The sequence below is a fragment of the Hyaena hyaena genome, unplaced genomic scaffold, assembly GCF_003009895.1.
Source record: "Hyaena hyaena isolate Hyena2069 unplaced genomic scaffold, ASM300989v1 scaffold_176, whole genome shotgun sequence".
Classification (NCBI taxonomy): domain Eukaryota; kingdom Metazoa; phylum Chordata; class Mammalia; order Carnivora; family Hyaenidae; genus Hyaena; species Hyaena hyaena.
Genome location: NW_024080809.1, coordinates 155,549 through 173,092, shown reverse-complemented (window position 1 = coordinate 173,092; position 17,544 = coordinate 155,549). Strand labels below are relative to the sequence as shown.

Here is a 17,544-nt window from a genome sequence, read left to right as displayed (position 1 = left end):
TTTATAGTTACATCGTATTCCACTTCATAGATGGGCTAGAAGTTAATTACCAAAAGCTGCTAGTGGCCATTAGAGCTGTTTGCAACCTTTGGTTATTACCAGCTGTGCCCTCAAAGAACAGCCTGGGAGACACTCACCCGGCACAGGGGCGGCCACAGGAGGGAGGCCAAGGAGTGGCCACTTCGGGTGCCTCGGTCTGCTGCGCCTGCAGAGGAGTTTCCTTCATGGACGCTGATGTGTATGCCCTGTGATCCTCGAGGGGAAACGTGCCTTTTCTTGCCCTCAGACATCGCCTCCTGTCTTCTTTCCATTCCCACCTGTGTGGCTTTTTTCGAAGTAAGTGATAACAGTTCTCTCGGGGGAAAAGGAGTAACAGCTGGTACGTTATAATCTGCAGAGCGCCTTCAAGCACCTGGACTCATATAGTCGTCTCCACCGGCATGAGTGTGGGCATCGTGCTCATTCATCCTCCCAGGGGCCTTCCCTCCGCTCCCCTCCTCCTTCCCTCCCCCTCCCGCCCTTACTTTCCTCACCCCTGCTCTCCTCTCCGCAGGACTTGGGCGCGCCCACTGCGACCCGTCTCCAGGGAAATCATAGTCCGCTGGTTTAAGGAGGAGCAGCTGCCCCGCCGGGCCGGCTTTGAGAGGAACACCAGATCCATTGCCCCCTGGTTCCACGGTAGGATGGCTTCCCGGGCCCCCAAGGCAGATAATTTCCACATGTCCTCCTCTCTCTGGGGTTGGCAGGAGGTCCTGAAGGACTGCGGTCATCGGGCCTGTGGAGGACTTTGGACTCTGCCGTCCCCACAAAGACTGGCCAGTCTCCCAGGGTTAAGGGGTGGCTCTCCTGCGTTGCCTGCGTGGGAGGTCCCATGGCTGTCCTCTGGAATGTGCTGAGTTCAAGGTGCAGGTTGTGATTTCCCCGGGGCCTGAGCTGAATTACTGAGTGGCCTTCATCAAGTCCCTTAGGGACGAAGGCAGACATCTCCGAGCAGGAGTGGAGGACACTGGAGGCACCAGGGATTAGAATGTGCATTCCCCTCTCTCTGCTGGGGAGGGATGACACGATCTTGCATGCCACTTTCACTCACAGACTCCTGGACCACCAGGGGCTCCTCGGAGGTGCCTTCTCAATACACCCAACACAGTGAGCTCTCAGTGCACCACGAGCTCCTGGGAGGCAGGGCCCACATCTCGTTGTCTAAGCCTGCATCCTGGATCCTGTCCAGAGGCTGGCACACAGCAGGCTCTGAACACATGCTTGTTGATGAGATGACAGAATGGCTGAAGAGGTCAGAGTCACCCAAACATAGAACATGAGAGCTGGAAGGCTCCCTGGAAGTAAATTCCTCCTTTTGCAGATAAGGAAACAGATCCAAATCGGGGAGGAAGTTTGCATAATGTCACCAGCAGACTTGTAAAGCTCAAGAGTAATTCTCAAGCTCTTGACCCCTTGTCCAGTGGTCTGAACGTGTAAGAGGCCTCCAACAGGGAAACAGGATTGTGGTGTTAGTAGAGCCTCGGTACAGTGAAATCAGAGTGGCTACTGGCCTTCAGACTCCTCTGTATCAGTTAGCTATTGCTACATAACAAATCACCACCAAACTCAGTAGCTGAAAACAAATAAGCATTTATTATTTATTCATAGGTTTTTTAAATGTTTATTTATTTCTGAGAGAGAGAGAGACACAGAATCTGAAACAGGCTCCAGGCTCTGAGCTGTCAGCACAGAGCCCGATGCAGGCTGCAACCCACAAGCCATGAGATCATGACCTGAGCTGAAGTCGGATGCTTAACTGACAGCCACCCAGGGCTCCCCCAGTTTATTCATAAGTTTCTGAATTAACTAGGCAGTTCTAGAATGGGCCAGCCTCATGATCTGAGCTGAGCTTGCTTATGGGCCTGCAGACAGCAGGCTGGCTTATCCAGGATAGGCTTGACTGAGACATCTCTCTGCTCCATACGGTCTCTTATTCTCCAGCAGCCTGGCCAGACCATCAGGTTTCTCTGGATAAGTTGTCGCCAGGCCTTGCTCTCCGAGTCTTCCCTCCCTCATCAGCACTGAGCCCAGGTTGGCCTGAGGGCTCCTCTGGTCAGAATTGATCTCCCCTGCCATAGTTAGCATCCCTCGGACCCTTACTTGCCTTTGTTGCACTTCTGCCTGCTTCCTGGGGGCGTGGCCGGCCCCGCCTTGGCCTTGCCATGTGAACTACCCACCTGCTTCCTGGCCAGCTTCCAGGTGTTCTCAGTTCCATCCGGATGTAGAGATGACCCCAGCATCATAATGGGTACTAGAGACCATGGGATCCTAAGGGCTACTGGGGAGGCCCTCACAGGCCGGCCGTGGGTGTGGCTTCAGCTCCAGGAATGGCAGCTAAAGGGAAACCATGCAGACATCATTCAGGGGTGAGCAAGGCCATGCACGCCTTCATCCCCATCTTCAAGAGCCCCAAGAGTTTGTGAACTCCTAAGTGTAGGCAGTAGCAACGTTACAGATGGGATGACATGTGGCATTGTTCAGGGACTGGCCCAGGTCATAAAGGTCACAGAGGCACCATCCAGTTGATGCAAGATTGTCTTCACTGGCCTGCTTGTTTCACTCTGGCCGCTCTATAATTTATCATTCACACAGCATCCTGAGAATGTTTTAAATAGAAGTCAGATCCTGTCACTCCCTTGCTTAATAATACCCACTGCTCACTTCCCTTTATACTTGCAATGAACTTCAAACTTTATGCTGGGGCCTGCAAGGCCCCAGTTGATGGGTCTTGACTCCTGCTTCAGCCTCATACCACAATTCTCCCCTTGTCCACCATGCTTCCACGGCTCTGGCATTTTTCTTCTTCAGACAAGCCATCTTCTTTTCTACCCCAGGCCCTTTGCACTTGTCTTTAATCTGGTTGGTATTGCTCTTTCCCTAGCTTTTTCGCATGGGTGATGCATTCTTATTTCTCATCTCAAATATCCCCTTTCTGGAAAGGCCCTTTCCTGAATCTTTACCTAAAGCAGCCTTTGTCAGTTTCTCTCACTTTACTACACTTATCTCTCTAAGAGTGCTCACCAAGGGCTCCTGGGTGGCTTAGTCACTTACGCATGTGACTCTTGATTTCAGCTTAGGTCATGATCTCACTATTTGTGAGTTTGAGCTCCGCATCAGGCTCTGCTTCGATGGCACAGAGCTGCCCGGGATTCTCTGTCTCCATCTCTCTCTCCCTTTCTCTGTCTCTGAATAAATAAATAAACATTACAAAAAGAAGAATGCTCACCCAACTGATATTTATCTTGTCTGCTTTCGTCTGTTCTCCTACCTGAACATAAGCCTGTGAAACTAAGGACCTTATTCATTTTCCCCAGATGTCTACCATAGTAAGTGTCCAGGGGAAGAATGGATGAAGTGGAATTGTCAGAGTAGATCCCAGTCTTTCTGGTCGCAGTGAACAGCCATTGCTTCTGTGCACTGGGCCCTGGTGGGTGCATGGGTCCCCTCAGGGTCTGATGAGTGATGATAAGCTGGAGCCATCTGCTTGTAGATCCCCTCCTTCTCCGGACTTCCACTTATCCAACAGAAGTATGGAGAGGCTCTTTATGGCCCAAAAAGAAGGGAGTCAACATTCACTGGTGACTGAACCACACATCCTCGAAGCCGGTCCTGGGGGACACCCTGCCTCTCACTCCCAGTTACGCGTCCCTGTAGCCCTAAGAGCTTCCATTTGAATCGTTGCTTTCCTTGTCATCCATCCATTAGAATCATGGCGGCACAACAGTAGCCTCTCCGGCTCCTGCATAGAGCAGCTCAGGAGTTCTGTGGAGATGGGGTTTGCAGGGGCCCCGACTGCGTTGGCCTCCCTGTGGCCGCCAGCGGAGAAGGCACAGCCGAGGGCCTCACGTTGATCTCTAGCTTTATTTTCTCTCCTGTTGGAAAAAAAAATGTAATTTTTATATTGTCACAAAACAAACAGAACCATGATTTAAGTCTCGTCATTTATGGAACTGATTTCATGTTCTTTTGACAGTTCTATCATAAAGCATGTGAGAAAGTTGCTAATACACAGACGAGGGCTATTTAGTGACAGAGTTTTTATTGATCTGTGACTGAATGAAAGAAAAAGGCTCATGCACAGAGGGTGACCGACCGCCTTGGCTTGGAAAGGACCGCGTCGTATTCTCAGATGATATCTTTTCCTCCGTCTCAGTGTTCAAATGTTCCATCATCTTTTATGGATTGGTGGTGATAGTAAGCAGTAGTTATTTTCATATATTGCCTTTGCTCAGAAGAGCAAAAAAGGCAGCAGCTCCATCTTGGTTTCCAAACTCTTGGGAGTAACTTTGCTCATACCTAAAATCCCAAAGTCTGGAACTGCCGGTATGGTCCAGCTTCTGCCCCAACGTAGGCATTCCCTGACAGCTTCTCTGAGAGCCTCCCCCATACCGACCCTTCCAGAGAAGGAGCTACTGTCCATACCATGCACAGACAGCCTGCACCCAATTAATTCTTGCCATAGGTTGGCCGAGAGCTCTACTGATCTTGGCTGGACATCTTAGCGGGGGGGGGGGCTCCCTCCCTGTATCTCCCATGCTCCTCCTGGGGGCCAGCGGGCTAGCCCAGGCACGCTCTCCTCAGGGACCAGAGACCAGGTGGCATTCTAGGCCTGTGAATCTGGTCTTTGAAGCAGGACACTATTGCTTTCACCTCACGCCGCTGGCCGCGTTATGTCCCAGGGCTCAGGGGTGGGAGAATGTATTCTACTCCTTTCCTGTGAGGAAGACAAGGAGGGGAAGAAAATTTGAGTCAATAATGTCATCTGTTACAATCCCAATATAAATCTTTTCTTGGTAAAACAATTCTAGCTAATTTAGCTAGATTTTAGATGCAGGTTAAAAATGACCACTGTGGGGGCGCCTGGATGGCTCAGCTGGTTAAGCACCCGACTTTGGCTCAGGTCATGATCTCACAGTTCGTGGGTTCGAGCCCTGCGTTGGGCTCTGTGCTGACAGCTGAGCCTGGAGCCTGCTTCTAATTCTGTGTCTCCCTCTCTCTCTGACCCTCCCCTGCTCATGCTCTGTCTCTCTCTGTCTCAAAAATAAATAAATTGTAACAAAAAAAAAAAAATGACGACTGTGACTTCTAGTTCCTTCCCTTCCATCAAGCACATTTGGACGTGGTGTGGGGTATACCCCAAAGAGCTACGTGGACAAGGAGCCTGAAGATATGGGGCCCACTCTAGAACCCTGCAGCTCTGTGGCCTTGGACATGCCCTTTATTTATTTATTTATTTATTTATAAAAAGTGTTTATTTTTGTGAGAGAGAGAGTGAGAGCACGAGAGGAAAAGGGGCAGAGAGAGAGGGAGACACAGAATGGGGAGCAGGTTCGAGGCTCTGAACTGTCCGCACAGAGCCTGACGCGGAGCTTGAACTCACGAACCACGAGATCATGACCTGAGCCGAAGTCAGATGCTTAACCCACTGAGCCACCCAGGAACCCCTGGGCATGTCCTTTAAATGCCCATCTGTGAAATGGGGATTTTCACATTGATTTCTCAGGACTTCGGGAGACAAAGCCAACAAACGTGCTTTGTCTGCCCTAGTGAGTCCCGTCGCCCCAGCGAGCCCTGTCTGTGTGAGTGCTGGTGTCTCTCAGAGTCTGAGGTGGGTCATCAGAGACTCCACCCCCTCTGGGAAACACAGTATATGTGGGGGTGGGGGAGGGCTCAGAACAATAGGGGGAGGGGTGAGACCTGGCTTCCTGTTGGGACCAAGAGGTTCTCAATGGTCTCTGTTAAAAAGAGCAAGTGGTAAAGTTATTCCTTCGCCCTCCTTTGTTCATTGTTATGTTCCAGGGATTGTAAGAGAGACGTGTAGCTCTACAGAAATACTCCTGAGAAAAGCTACCGCATATGAGCTTGGCTTTGGGGGGAAAATTCTATTTTTGGACTTCAGCATGTATCTAAAATTATTAAGAACATCCTCTGTCTGAACAGTGGCTCAGTCAGACCCCATTTCTCTTCCTGTGCTTTACTTGTAGAAATGCAGTCACAGCGTTATCCACGGTGCGTTGTCGTGGTAGCGGCCCACTGGCGTCTTGCAGGCTGACCGTAGGGCTTGGCGGGGAATAGGCAGTGGCTGATGCAGTTGGTAACCTGTTCCCACGAGACCCTGCTCAGGGCCTGGGAGTGGATCGTGAGCATAGCCTCACCTGCATGCGGGCTGTTATCATCACGCCTTTTCTGACCTTCACCAGGGAGGAGGAATTCCCCATCTGCATAGACAGCAGGTGCAGTCTGCAGGCTCCCAGCCTTTGACGGTGGCTTTCCACGCAAAGCTTGAGCTCCTGAACAGAATGGACACTGCTTCCTACCTTTCCACACTGCGACTTCAGAACATATTTAGAGGGGAGGAATGCTGAAGTTCCCAGAGCCGCGAGATTCTAGAATGGTCCCAAACCTTTCGACTCTGTTCACCTTACACTTTTTTGTAAAATTATTATTTTTAATGTTTATTTATTTTTTGAGAGAGAGAGAGAGAGAGAGAGAGAGAGACGGAGTGCACGTGAGGGAGGGGCAGAGAGAAGAAGACACAGAATCCGAAGCAGGCTCCAGGCTCTGAGCTGTCAGCACAGAGCCCGACGCGGGGCTCGAACTCATGAGCTATGAGATCATGACCTGAGCTGAAGTCAGACACTTAGCCAAATGGAGCCACCCAGGCGCCCCTACCTTCCTCTTGATTACAATGCATCCAAAAGTATTTGGGGGGAAGGGAAGGAAATAGACGTCATTGTCATGTGTAGCAATTACCTGGGGGAATGTTTGTCCTGGAAGAGAGAAACCGTGGTGTGGGACGGATGGGGGAACAGAGCCACCACTTCTCAATCTCAAATTCTGTCTTGAGAAGCAGGGATTATTAAAGAGGATCCAATCAGAGCTGTGGGCTAGGCGTTCGGAAGAGATGCGTCTCACTCAGTACAGGAAAGAACTCTTTGGTGTTTTGGTGGCTTCGGCTCACCACGGGGCAGTCTGGGTGGCTAGCGGACTCACCCAATGGGAGAAGGAGGACCTTCAAGCCTCCGTCCTTTGTGTCTGGGATACGGTGTGATTCTGAGTGCATGCTCTGCAGGCATCACTCTGAAGCTCCAGAGGTTTCTCCGGCGGTTGGGAGCATTGGACACTATGGTCAGGGCACGGGGCTGGCCCCTAGTGGGCGCCGGGGAGTCTGCCGGCTGAGGATGACGCACAGGAGCGGAACAAGGCATAGGGCTTCTGGATCTTGGTCTTGCCTACTCCATTTTGGCGGTCCCTTAAATACACTGTTACCAATGGAGGGAGATCGGGGCATAAGAATGTTCCCTCTTGATTCACTATCTCTTACTGTGTATTCATGCAAACCTCTTTGAGATGCTGCCTGGGTTCTTTATGTTTAAATCTCACCCCTGCTCAATCTGTGACCTTGTGGAGTGGAGATGCCACTGGTCTCCTGGCCCAGCTAGAGGGAAATCCGGCAATGCCCTGTTTAGCTTTTGGGATCACTCTCGGAAACTAGCATTTCTGGGGCCGAGGTGGAGAGAGTGGACCGGCTCAGGTCCTGTCCTTGGTGTTCAAAATCAGTGGGGGGACAGGGAATGGTGGTGAGGTTTTGGAACCTGTAGTCAGAATGAGAGACTTGGGCTGTGGACCCAGCTGTGCACCCAGACCCTAAATCCATGTTAAGCTTAGAATAGCTGAAGACACGGGCAGATGCAGAAAATAGTAATAACCACTGTGTAGTGGGGTTATGAGGATTAAATGTATAATATTTATAAAGTATTTAGAACATTCCTGGCATACAATAAATCCTTCCATTTGTTACGTGGAATAAATAAATGTGGCAGCCTCTGGAGATGCATATCAGAATTTGAATATGTAAATGGTGGCCTCACACCCTGAGGCTGTGCTACTGCTGTCACTTGGAAGTAAAAAAAAAAAAAGGTGACATCAAATGACTGCAGAAAAGGAAGATGGTACTTATTTAGCCTTCCCACCCCCAAAAAAGCGTAAGTCTGAATTTTCCTACACGTTAAGAATAAAATCCCCCTCTTGAAATGGTTTCTGAAAGCTGTGAGGGTAACACACAGGTCATTTGCGGGATGGTTGGCTTGTCACAGATCCATCATGTCAAAGTTAGATTGCAAGTTTTCCTCTGCCGAGCAGAATGTGGAATGGAAATTTTCTACCAACTCGGATCCCAAATGCAAACATTTCTAAAGAGGAAAAAAGTGGGTCAGTTGACCTACTTTCCTCTTAAGTTCTTTCTTAAGCTGTTCCAACTAAGAAATAAAGGAATCTTTCTCCTTCTTTTAAAAAAAAAAATTGTATGCTGGCTGTAAAGTCTCTTAAAAAAAGGATTACAAAGAAGAGCGACATTATTTTTTGCTTTAGAAAAGCATAGATTGTAATGGTATCTTCAAGATCTTAACTCTTTTGGGCATCGGTATTTCTGTATTTTGGATTTCCGCCTTTTGTGTCTTGTCTACCTCACACTTTTATTTTGGTTGTTTTGCTGTGATCTTTACTTTCTGGCCCACAGGTGGGGGTGACTAAAATGTGTGGGAAGGGACAGGGCTAGGGGACCTAGTTGTTTTGAGAGGACTGAAATTTTATTTTCTATCTGGATTTTAAAAAGTAACAATAAACCATGGTTTCTGTTGAGGCCGATTTAATATTCTTCTGACAGTGCTATCGTATTTCTGGTGTTCACGGAAGATCCCTCCTATCTTCCTAACTCTGGGAAGTTCCTATCATAGGCTAGACCCTTCTTCAACTCCAGAAAGCTGTTTTGGAGCTTTCTCTGTTCCGGGCTCTGGAGTCTAGTTTCCCACCTGTTTCCAGCCCCAAGTCCATCCCAGCCCTGGCACCCAGGGCCCCAGATCATGTGACACCGTTGGCCTCACATTTTCCTGAGGGCAGGAAAGGGGTTGAGAAGGAACATTTAGAGTGAGGGCCACAGCAGCTGCTGTCTTGAAACCCCTCACCTGTGAGAGCCCTCAAGGTCAGGACATGGAGCACATGGTGAAAATCACAAGGTGCTGACTTTGATTCAGTCTGATGAACTCTTTAGCAGTTAGCTGTCCGGAGATGGAATAAGCCATCTCTGGGAGTCGCAAGCACCCACTGTTGGCGGGGTAAACAGAGGCCAGACAGCCCTTTAGTCGAAACAGTGAGCCTGTGGATTGTCGGGTCTGATGGGGATTAGGTCAGATCGCATGACTCCCCCCTCCCCCACCTGCCCACCATGAGTTATTCCCTCTCTGCTTATCTGAGAAACCAATACGGTGGCTTTGACATTTGCTGGAGAATAAAGTCAAGCCTCAACTACAATAGTGGTTGAGAAGACTTTCTGGAAACGAAGACTCATTCATATTTATGCCTGATTATTAAAAGTTTATCAGACTCAAATCACCTTCTGTCTAGTAATTAAGTTCTTTTCTAGGTTTACACGCCCGAGCATTTGCTTACAGGTTTTATTTCAAACCAGGACACTGCTTTTGGGTGTTGAGAATCACACTCTTGTCTCCCCAGCCTCCAGGGGTGCACCGTGCAGGAGGGTGGCCCCTGCCCCTGCGGCAGCCTAGGAGAGCTTCCTGGAGGAGAACGGCATGGCTTGCGCACGCAATCAGTGTACGGTTTCTCCTGTTATCGGCACAGATGTGCCGCCCCTGCGGACAGTGGGGCATTACCAACATTTGTGCAGGCGTCCGTGTCCAGAGGAAATGCAGTTCCTTTACTTTTCTACGTTTTCTCCCATATCCTGAACCTCGTACCAGCTCCTTTTCCTTTCTGGGGACTAGGGGAGAAATAAACTCTAGTCCGTGTTGCTTAACTTTGTCCTGTTCAGTGGAGTGGCCTTCTTAGTGAGCCTGTCCTTTTTGGGGAGACTAGGTCTTTGGGGCTTTCTCCCCCTACTCCCTTGCTTTCTGCAAAAGGGCATTGGCTTATTTGGGGCTTCTCTCCAGTGTGAGGAGGTGGGAAGGGCAGGGCTGCCGTGGAGCTGTTCAGACTTCGTCTTGCAGGAGGGTTTGTGGCTGAGGGGACCAGAGAGGCTGACATCTGGGTGACTGTTTCCAAACTCTGTACCCTGTCCGTCTGGAGTGCACCGAAGTCCTGCTTGGATTGGTGACACCCCTGGAAAGAGGCCCTTTTTTTAAAGTTTATTTATTTTGAGAGAGAGAGAGAGAGTGCAGGGATGGGGCAGATAGAGAGGGAGAGAGAGAATCTCAAGCAGGCTCTGCGCTGTCAGCACATGAGATGGTGACCTGAGCTGAAACCAAGAGTCGGGTGCTTAACCGACTGAGCCGCCCGGGTGCCCCTGGAAAGGGGGCCCTTCACCTTGTACTGGTGTCAGGTGCGTGCCCACTCGCTGCTGTCCACAGGGGTGTGGTTGGTTGGCTTCCCCTATGGGGTCAGGCTGGCTTTTATGTTCTAACGGACCATTTGTTAAATTTTCCCTTTGCGCTGTCCGTGGCAGGTGAGCCATGAATAGCCAGTGTTGCATTTATTCCTCTGGAAGAGGTAGTAATACTGGCAGGCACACAGTGTTTACAGCGTGCCCGATTCTCGCTCACGGTCGTTAACTTATATAATCCTCGTAACGTCACTGTGTGCTTCCTGCTGGCAGCAGCCTCATTTCACAGAGGAGGAAGCTGAGGCCCAGAGAACGGAGGCCACATGCGTGAGGCTAACTGTTCGTAAGTGGGGGCAGTGGGGCTCGAACCCCGGTGGTCCGGCTCTAGTGTCCATGCTCCTATGATGCAAAACAGCCTTGTTGCCATCTCACCGTTAAGTAACTGCCATGGGGCGTGCAGTACTCAGGGAGCAGTTCCTTCCCAGCCCAGAATGTGTCCTTGAGGAGGAAGAGATGGGTCTTCCATTAGGAGACACCTGTGTCTCTGGGTCATGCCTTATGCTTGGCGGAGGCACGTGCTTGCTGTTTCCTAGACCTCCCTCCCGCAGAATTCCTGAAGGGTGCCCTCCACGTGCCATATGGTCTGCAAAGTCCTCCTGCAGTAAATGGAGTGAAACAGAATTGTCGGTGTTGGGAATTGTCTAGTTACCTGGGCTGGGGCTCGAAGAGGAGGCGGGCTCCCTGAGCAAGGCATTTGCATAATTAACTTCCTGGTTGTTAATATTACACTTCTGTTGTGTGCTGGGCACTATGCTAAGTGCAGGGCCTGTGGTGGTGAATGAAACTGACCACTTCCCTACCCTCATGGACCTTATATTCATTTCCAAGTAACAGAAAAAAAAAATCAAACTGGTAGCATCAAAAAGAGGAATTATTTGCTCATATGACTGAAAAATCCAAAGGTAGGTCTAGCTTCAGGCTTTGCTGGATCCAGGGAGCTTGAGTTTTCAGCACCTGGCCTCTCTCCCTCTCTCAGCTCTGCTGCTCTGCATGTTGTTTTCATTCCCAAGGGGTGCGTCAGCTTGTGGTTGCATGCCCGCTTTTGCTTAGTTTGAAAGCCAACAGACACGGGGCGTGGTTTTCTAACACTCTGAACACTAGTCCCCATATCCTGCCTTGTTGGGTCTGCTGTGGCCACAAGCTCACTCCTGACTCCAGTCCCTATGGCCAGAAGCACGAGACCTCTGATTGGCGAAGCTTGAGTTACATGACCATACCTGGCCCGGGAGAGAGGCCATCCCATTGCAGCTGCACAGACATGAATGAGAGGGTGTGGCTTTCTAAAAGAAGGTCCACGTTCCCTTGCTAGATGAAGGGCAACTGGTCCTGAGTGGGCAAGACCGATGGATGTCTATCATAGAGAGGAAAAAAAATTTCCTCTGAACTAGTGAAATTGTCAGTCTCGTCAGCAAGACTGGCATGAATCAAATAATAGGTGTAGACTTCCAGTTAAAGTTAGTGCTACACGGGGGCGCCTGGGTGGCTCAGTCGGTTAAGCGTCCGACTTCAGCTCAGGTCATGATCTCATGGTTTGTGGGTTCGAGCCCTGCATCGGGCTCTGTGCTGACAGCTCAGAGCCCGGAGCCTGTTTTGGGTTCTGTGTCTCCCTCTCTCTCTGCCCCTCCCCAGCTCGTGCTCTGTCTCTGTCTCAAAAATAAACGTTAAAAAAAAAAAAAGTTAAGAAAAAAAGTTAGTGCTACACGGGATCCTTGGGTAGCCAATTTCGCAAGTCACTTTGCAGGGTGGTTGCAACCCTCTGTCACCAACAGTGGCTTAGTGATTTGAACCTGGTATGTCAGCTTGGAGCAGACAGTTGTGGGCATGGGATACTGTCTCTTGCATGGTTATATCTGGAACCAAGAAGCTTCGTCCGCTGAAACCCTTGTCTCAGCAGTTAGCTATGGTTACATTTCATTTGGAGTTATAAAAAATGAAGGCATGTGAGCTCGTTCATCATGATCTCTGTGGCTTTAGGATGCTTTAAGAAACTGTTGAGAATGAAGAGCATAATAATTCCAGCCTCTTTAATGATCCCGTCCGGAAAGGATGGCAGTAAGAAAGGAAAGTCACAAAAATGAATGAGAAATAGCGAACCGGTCATGGAGGAGCGGGGGGCCGGTGAGGCGTAGCCATAGTGAAAGGTCCAAGAAATATGCACGTCAGATAAATTGAGACCCATAAAAAGTAAACCTGTCGTGTCTGGCCCACCTACATTTCTTTCTTTTCAGAGAGAAATCCTAACAGAGAAATAAAAGGAGTTCATTTGGTTACTCAGGTTCAATTCAGAGCTAAGGATTTCAGGGACTGGGCCTGGAGGTGGAGGAGGAGCTGGGAACTGAATCCTGGCTCAGCCTTAGAATTTGCTAACGCGGATTTTTAGGTCCCCGAGCATCTTTTGAAGGTGTGCCTTCCCTTTCCTGGAGCTGCTGCAGTTAGCACCGATGGGATAATATTTTGATAGCAACTTGAAGTTGTTGATGGTGTTTGAGAGCATCTGCATGGGATGCAGGGAGATGATTAGGTGAGGCATCGAGAAGAAGACACCGGGATATGTGCTCCCTATGAGAAAGGAGTCAGGAGTTGCTGGCTGCAATTGCAGGGCGCTGGGTGCCCACACCTGCCTGCCTGCCTGCAATATTAATGTGTGGGTATTAAGACAGGGAGAGCAAGTGTTCTTTTAAGCCTTGACTTCTTTTTTTATTTTTATTTTATTAAAAATTTTTAATGTTTTATTTCTTTCTGAGAGAGACAGCATGAGCAGGGGAGGGTCAGAATCTGAGGGAGACACAGAATCTGAAACAGGCTCCAGGCTCTGAGCTGGCTGTCAGCACAGAGCCTGATGTGGGGCTCGAACCCACGAACCGTGAGATCATGACCTGAGCCGAAGTCGGATTCTTAACGAACTGAGCCACCCAGGCTCCCCAAGCCTTAACTTCTTGGCTGGACCTCTCCCCCCTCCTGTGTTCCTAGCTTCTCAACTGGCACGGGGCAGCTGCCCTGGAAGGCTTAGGTCCCCTGACCTTGGCCCTGGCTTTTTTCTGCAGAGGCCCAGCAGAGGGCGCTGTAGTTGCCTTTGATGCCCCGCTCCCAGAGGCGCCCTGGACTATTTTGCTATAACTTTTGTTTTTGCTAATTAGACATCTGTCCAGTCTGTCTCCATGTCAGTGGTTCTCAACTTACCAGGGGTGATTGTGCCCCAGGGGACAGTTGGTGTCTGAAGACATATTGGGTTGTCACAACTGTGAGGTGCTGTTGGCATCTAGCAGGTAGAGGTCAGGGAAGCTGCTATTACTCCCTATGATGGATTCCGCAGACCCTTTTCTGGCTCGAAATGCCAACAGTGCCAGGTTGAGAAACCCTGGTCTACCTCTAGATTTATATCTACATCTCCATCAAACTTTTTAACTGTTGTTAGAAAGACCTACAAGTGTTACTTCTTGTTTACTTCTTTTTCTAAATGATCTTACCTTGTCAGGACCTCAGTTCTGCTAATGTCTGAGAAATAACCCTTAAAATTTCCGGTTCCTCTGGTTTCAGAGTATCTTTCAGTTTTACTTTCTAGCAAATATTCGACCTTAATTTGAAACTCAAAGTTCTGCTTCTCCCTTCTCGCGGGGTCCCTCTAACATCACTCCTTTTCCCCGAGCAGTGCCTGAGGGTAAGGGGGGCTTGTGGCTTGGGAGTGGGCCAAACAAAGGCCTTGGTTGGTCGCTCATTTCTGGACTTTGTTCTCTGCTTTTAGGGGTCCCCTTCCCCAAACTTGACTTGGCTGTATCTTAACTCTTGCTGGGGCTTCTGAATTTTAACAACTACGATAAATTAGCTGTTGGTGAAGACACCCCCACCCCAAAGCCTAAGTTCTGGGGTCACCTTGCCTCTTTTCTGGGCTATGCTCTTTTTTTTTTTAAGTTGATTTTATTTTGAGAGAGGGAGAGAGAGTGTGGGGGCAAGTGGGGAAGGGGCAGAGAAAGAAGGAGAGAGAGACCAGCCCAAGCAGGCTCTGCACTGTCAGTGCACAGCCTGACTGCGGGCTGGAGCTCACCAACCCAGAGATCATGACCTGAGCTGAAGTCTGATGCTCAATGGACTGAGCCACCCAAGTGCCTCTGGGCTATACTCCTAATGATGATTATTTATCAAAAATCCCTAAGTCCTAAAGGTTCGCTTCACTGGCTGCATCTTCCCTCTCTTGTCCTCATAGTTTATGATCATTATGGAAAGGAACAAGACTGTCCCTTATTTGTTTATTTTCTTACTCTCCTTTATTTTCCGCTCACATTCCCATTCCTCCTCCATAAACAGCCATTCTGATAATACTGTGTATCTGTTCAAAGGGTTCTTGTATATATATTGTATATATATCACCCAATGGAAGTTACTCTGCTCCTTATTTTCTTTTTCTTCTTATGGTAGCATTGACCTTGGTGCTTTTCTGTAGCTAGTTTTTATATGAAATTAGTTTGCCTGAACATTTCGAGTGAAACAAGGGCCAGGAGAGTTGTTTGTTCTTACAGAGCCGCCTGTTCTATTATTTTTGTGAAGTGTTCACAAATAGGGCAGCTTGCTTCCCCGGGGTAGCTCCGCTCTGCTCCCCTCCCCCCACGCGAGTCTGGACTTGCTCCTTCTTTCCTTTCTTTTCTCCTACCTGGCTCGATTTTGATGCCACGCTCAGTGGTCCCAGGTGGCTCTGGGGGGTGTCCCGATGGGCCTCTCGCACGTCCCCAAGATTGTGGAAGGCAAATCCTTCCCAAGTTTCGGCTGCTGCTCTTAGGCTAGCCTCCTGCTTTGCAGTGAGTTCCTGTTGACTGCTCTCAGGTCCATTGGTCACGCTTGCTTCTTTCTTCTTCCTGTGGAAACACCTGGCACCACGAAGGTCTTGTACTGATTATTTGTTCCCACCACCATTTGTGTGTGGGGTCCGTGAGACTACCTTGCTACCTGGCTCTGTTGTAAACATAGTCCATGGACTTTTGGGTTTGTTCTTTACTTGTTCTGCTTGTTCTTATTTGGGGATTTGCAGATTGGAAATGATGTTGCTGCCACGACAGATTCTACCTTTTCCTACCCAGCGCGTAAGTACATTTAGCTGAAGGCTAAGGTGCTCTAGTATCGTTCTTGCCTCTCACTCTGTCTCATCAAGCTTATGTTATAAGAGCCACGCTGTTCCTATCCCTGGTCTGTTATTTCTAATTGCTGCACGGTATTCCTCAGGGTGAATCTACCTGGTTTTGCTCATCTGCTCTCCAAGTCATGGATACCCTGATTGCCCCCAACTTTCCAGCACCACAGATCAATCTAAGAACCAATTACATCTATTGCGCTAGACCCTTATGGACCTGTGTGATGATTTCTTTAGAATATATCTCAGTAATGGGATGGTTGGGCCAGAGGGTGTACATGCAGTTAATTTGATTCGGGGTACCAGCGGCTCTCCAGAAGGCTGATCCGCCGCTGTTGCCGGCAGCCATATATAAGAGTTGCTTGACCCTCGTGTTCCAAACCCCACACCAGAATGCAGCAGACGTCCTTGGGCCCCTCCACGATTCACGGGAACTTGGGAAGACTGGCAGACATCATCATCAGGCTTTTCTGTCTCCTAATACATCATTCTGCCTGAACTGTGTCTACATCATACAGGCAAAATTGGGGGGACAGGACTCTTTCTACTTTCTCAATACCTGTGGAGTGTGGGGTACAGGAATACGAGTGGGGGCCTCTCTTTAGTCCTTTCTACCCTCTGTCCCACCCCAGCCCACGAAAAGCTCTTTCCTGTCTGGCAGGGACTTCTCCCTGGACCTAACCTATGTCCTCTCTAGAGTAGGTCAGGAAAATTGTGTTCAGACCTCCAAATATTACTCTAAGCGTACAGGGAGTTTCTAGAATGTAAGAGTCACTTTTTACATCTTTGCCAATCCTGGCTTGCAAGACTGTTTACACTCTAGCTCAGTGAGTCTCAAACCTGGCTGCATATATGGATTACCCGGGAAGGTTGTCAACATGAATGATGCTTGTTGTACCCAAAATGAATGACATGAGACTTGGTCAGAGCGGACCAGGGCAGAGAACCATGTGCTAGAGACTCAAAACAGCCAACACTGACATTTAAAGCTCATTAGTGATACTTTTCTTCCTGGGTGATAACCTCCTCATCCCTCAAAGGACATTGACCGACTTTGAGTGAATGGCATAGCATAATGTGTGTGGGGGGGGGGGGGGGGGGGGGGGGGGGGGGGAGTGCAGATAAGTGATATTTAAATACTTAAAATATCAAATGTTGAATACACATGGTGTGTGCACATGCGGGGGTGAAGGGCATGAAGGAAGCTTCAGCAGTGGAGAAGCGGCCAATCCTGGAAGTACCTGTGTGCTCCTCCCCAGGGCAGCTCTGGTCCCTCCACGGGACGTGATCCGTCTCCTGAATATTTTCTCCATCGGTTCTTTGCCTCATTTCTTGTTTATATGTTAATCTGCGAACGCTGTAGTGTTTAGTTTTGTGAGCTTTTCAATTTAATATAAATGGAACTAAAGTGTAGTTATTTTTTAGTTATTAGCTTGTTTCATGCTTCGTTGAAAAAAATTTTTTCTCATTGTATTTTTCCACCTCTGTTGTTTGGTGCTTGTTTTTTAGTGGTTAGTTTAGAAGATTTAACATGCATATTTCACATATTGTAAAGTGGATGTATATCTTTACCCTCTTCCTAAACACACAGAGTTTTAATTTATTTTTATATATTTTTAATGTTTATCTATTTTGAGAGAACGAGCACACACGAGAGAGAGCGTGAGTGAGGGAGGGGCACAGAGAAAGGGAGAGAGAGAATCCCAAGCGGGTTCCGTGCTGTCAGTGCAGAGCCTGACTTGGGGCTCGATCTCATGAACTGTGTGATCATGACCTGAGTTGAAATCAAGAGTTGGAAGCTTAACTGACTGAGCCACCCAGGTGCCTCTATTTTTATTTTTTATTCTTTTTTGAAGTTTTATTTATTAAGATAATCTGTACGCTCAACATGGGGCTTGAATTCATGACCCCAAGATCGGGAGTCGCCAGCCAGGCACCCCTTAAACACATGGATTTTTTTAAAAAAATTTTTAATGTTTTATTTATTTCTGAG

General features: G+C 48.8%; 1 protein-coding gene across 2 annotated transcripts in view; it reads left to right on the top strand.

Moving 5' to 3' along the window:
* The window catches only part of SH2D4B (SH2 domain containing 4B), an 88,138-nt gene that overhangs the window by 61,785 nt on the left and 8,809 nt on the right, over window positions 1-17,544 (top strand). For both annotated transcript variants that reach the window (XM_039240558.1, XM_039240557.1), the window contains one exon: window positions 554-678. In XM_039240558.1, the coding sequence (XP_039096489.1) occupies window positions 554-678 (125 nt within the window). The remainder of the gene's footprint in view (window positions 1-553; window positions 679-17,544) is intronic.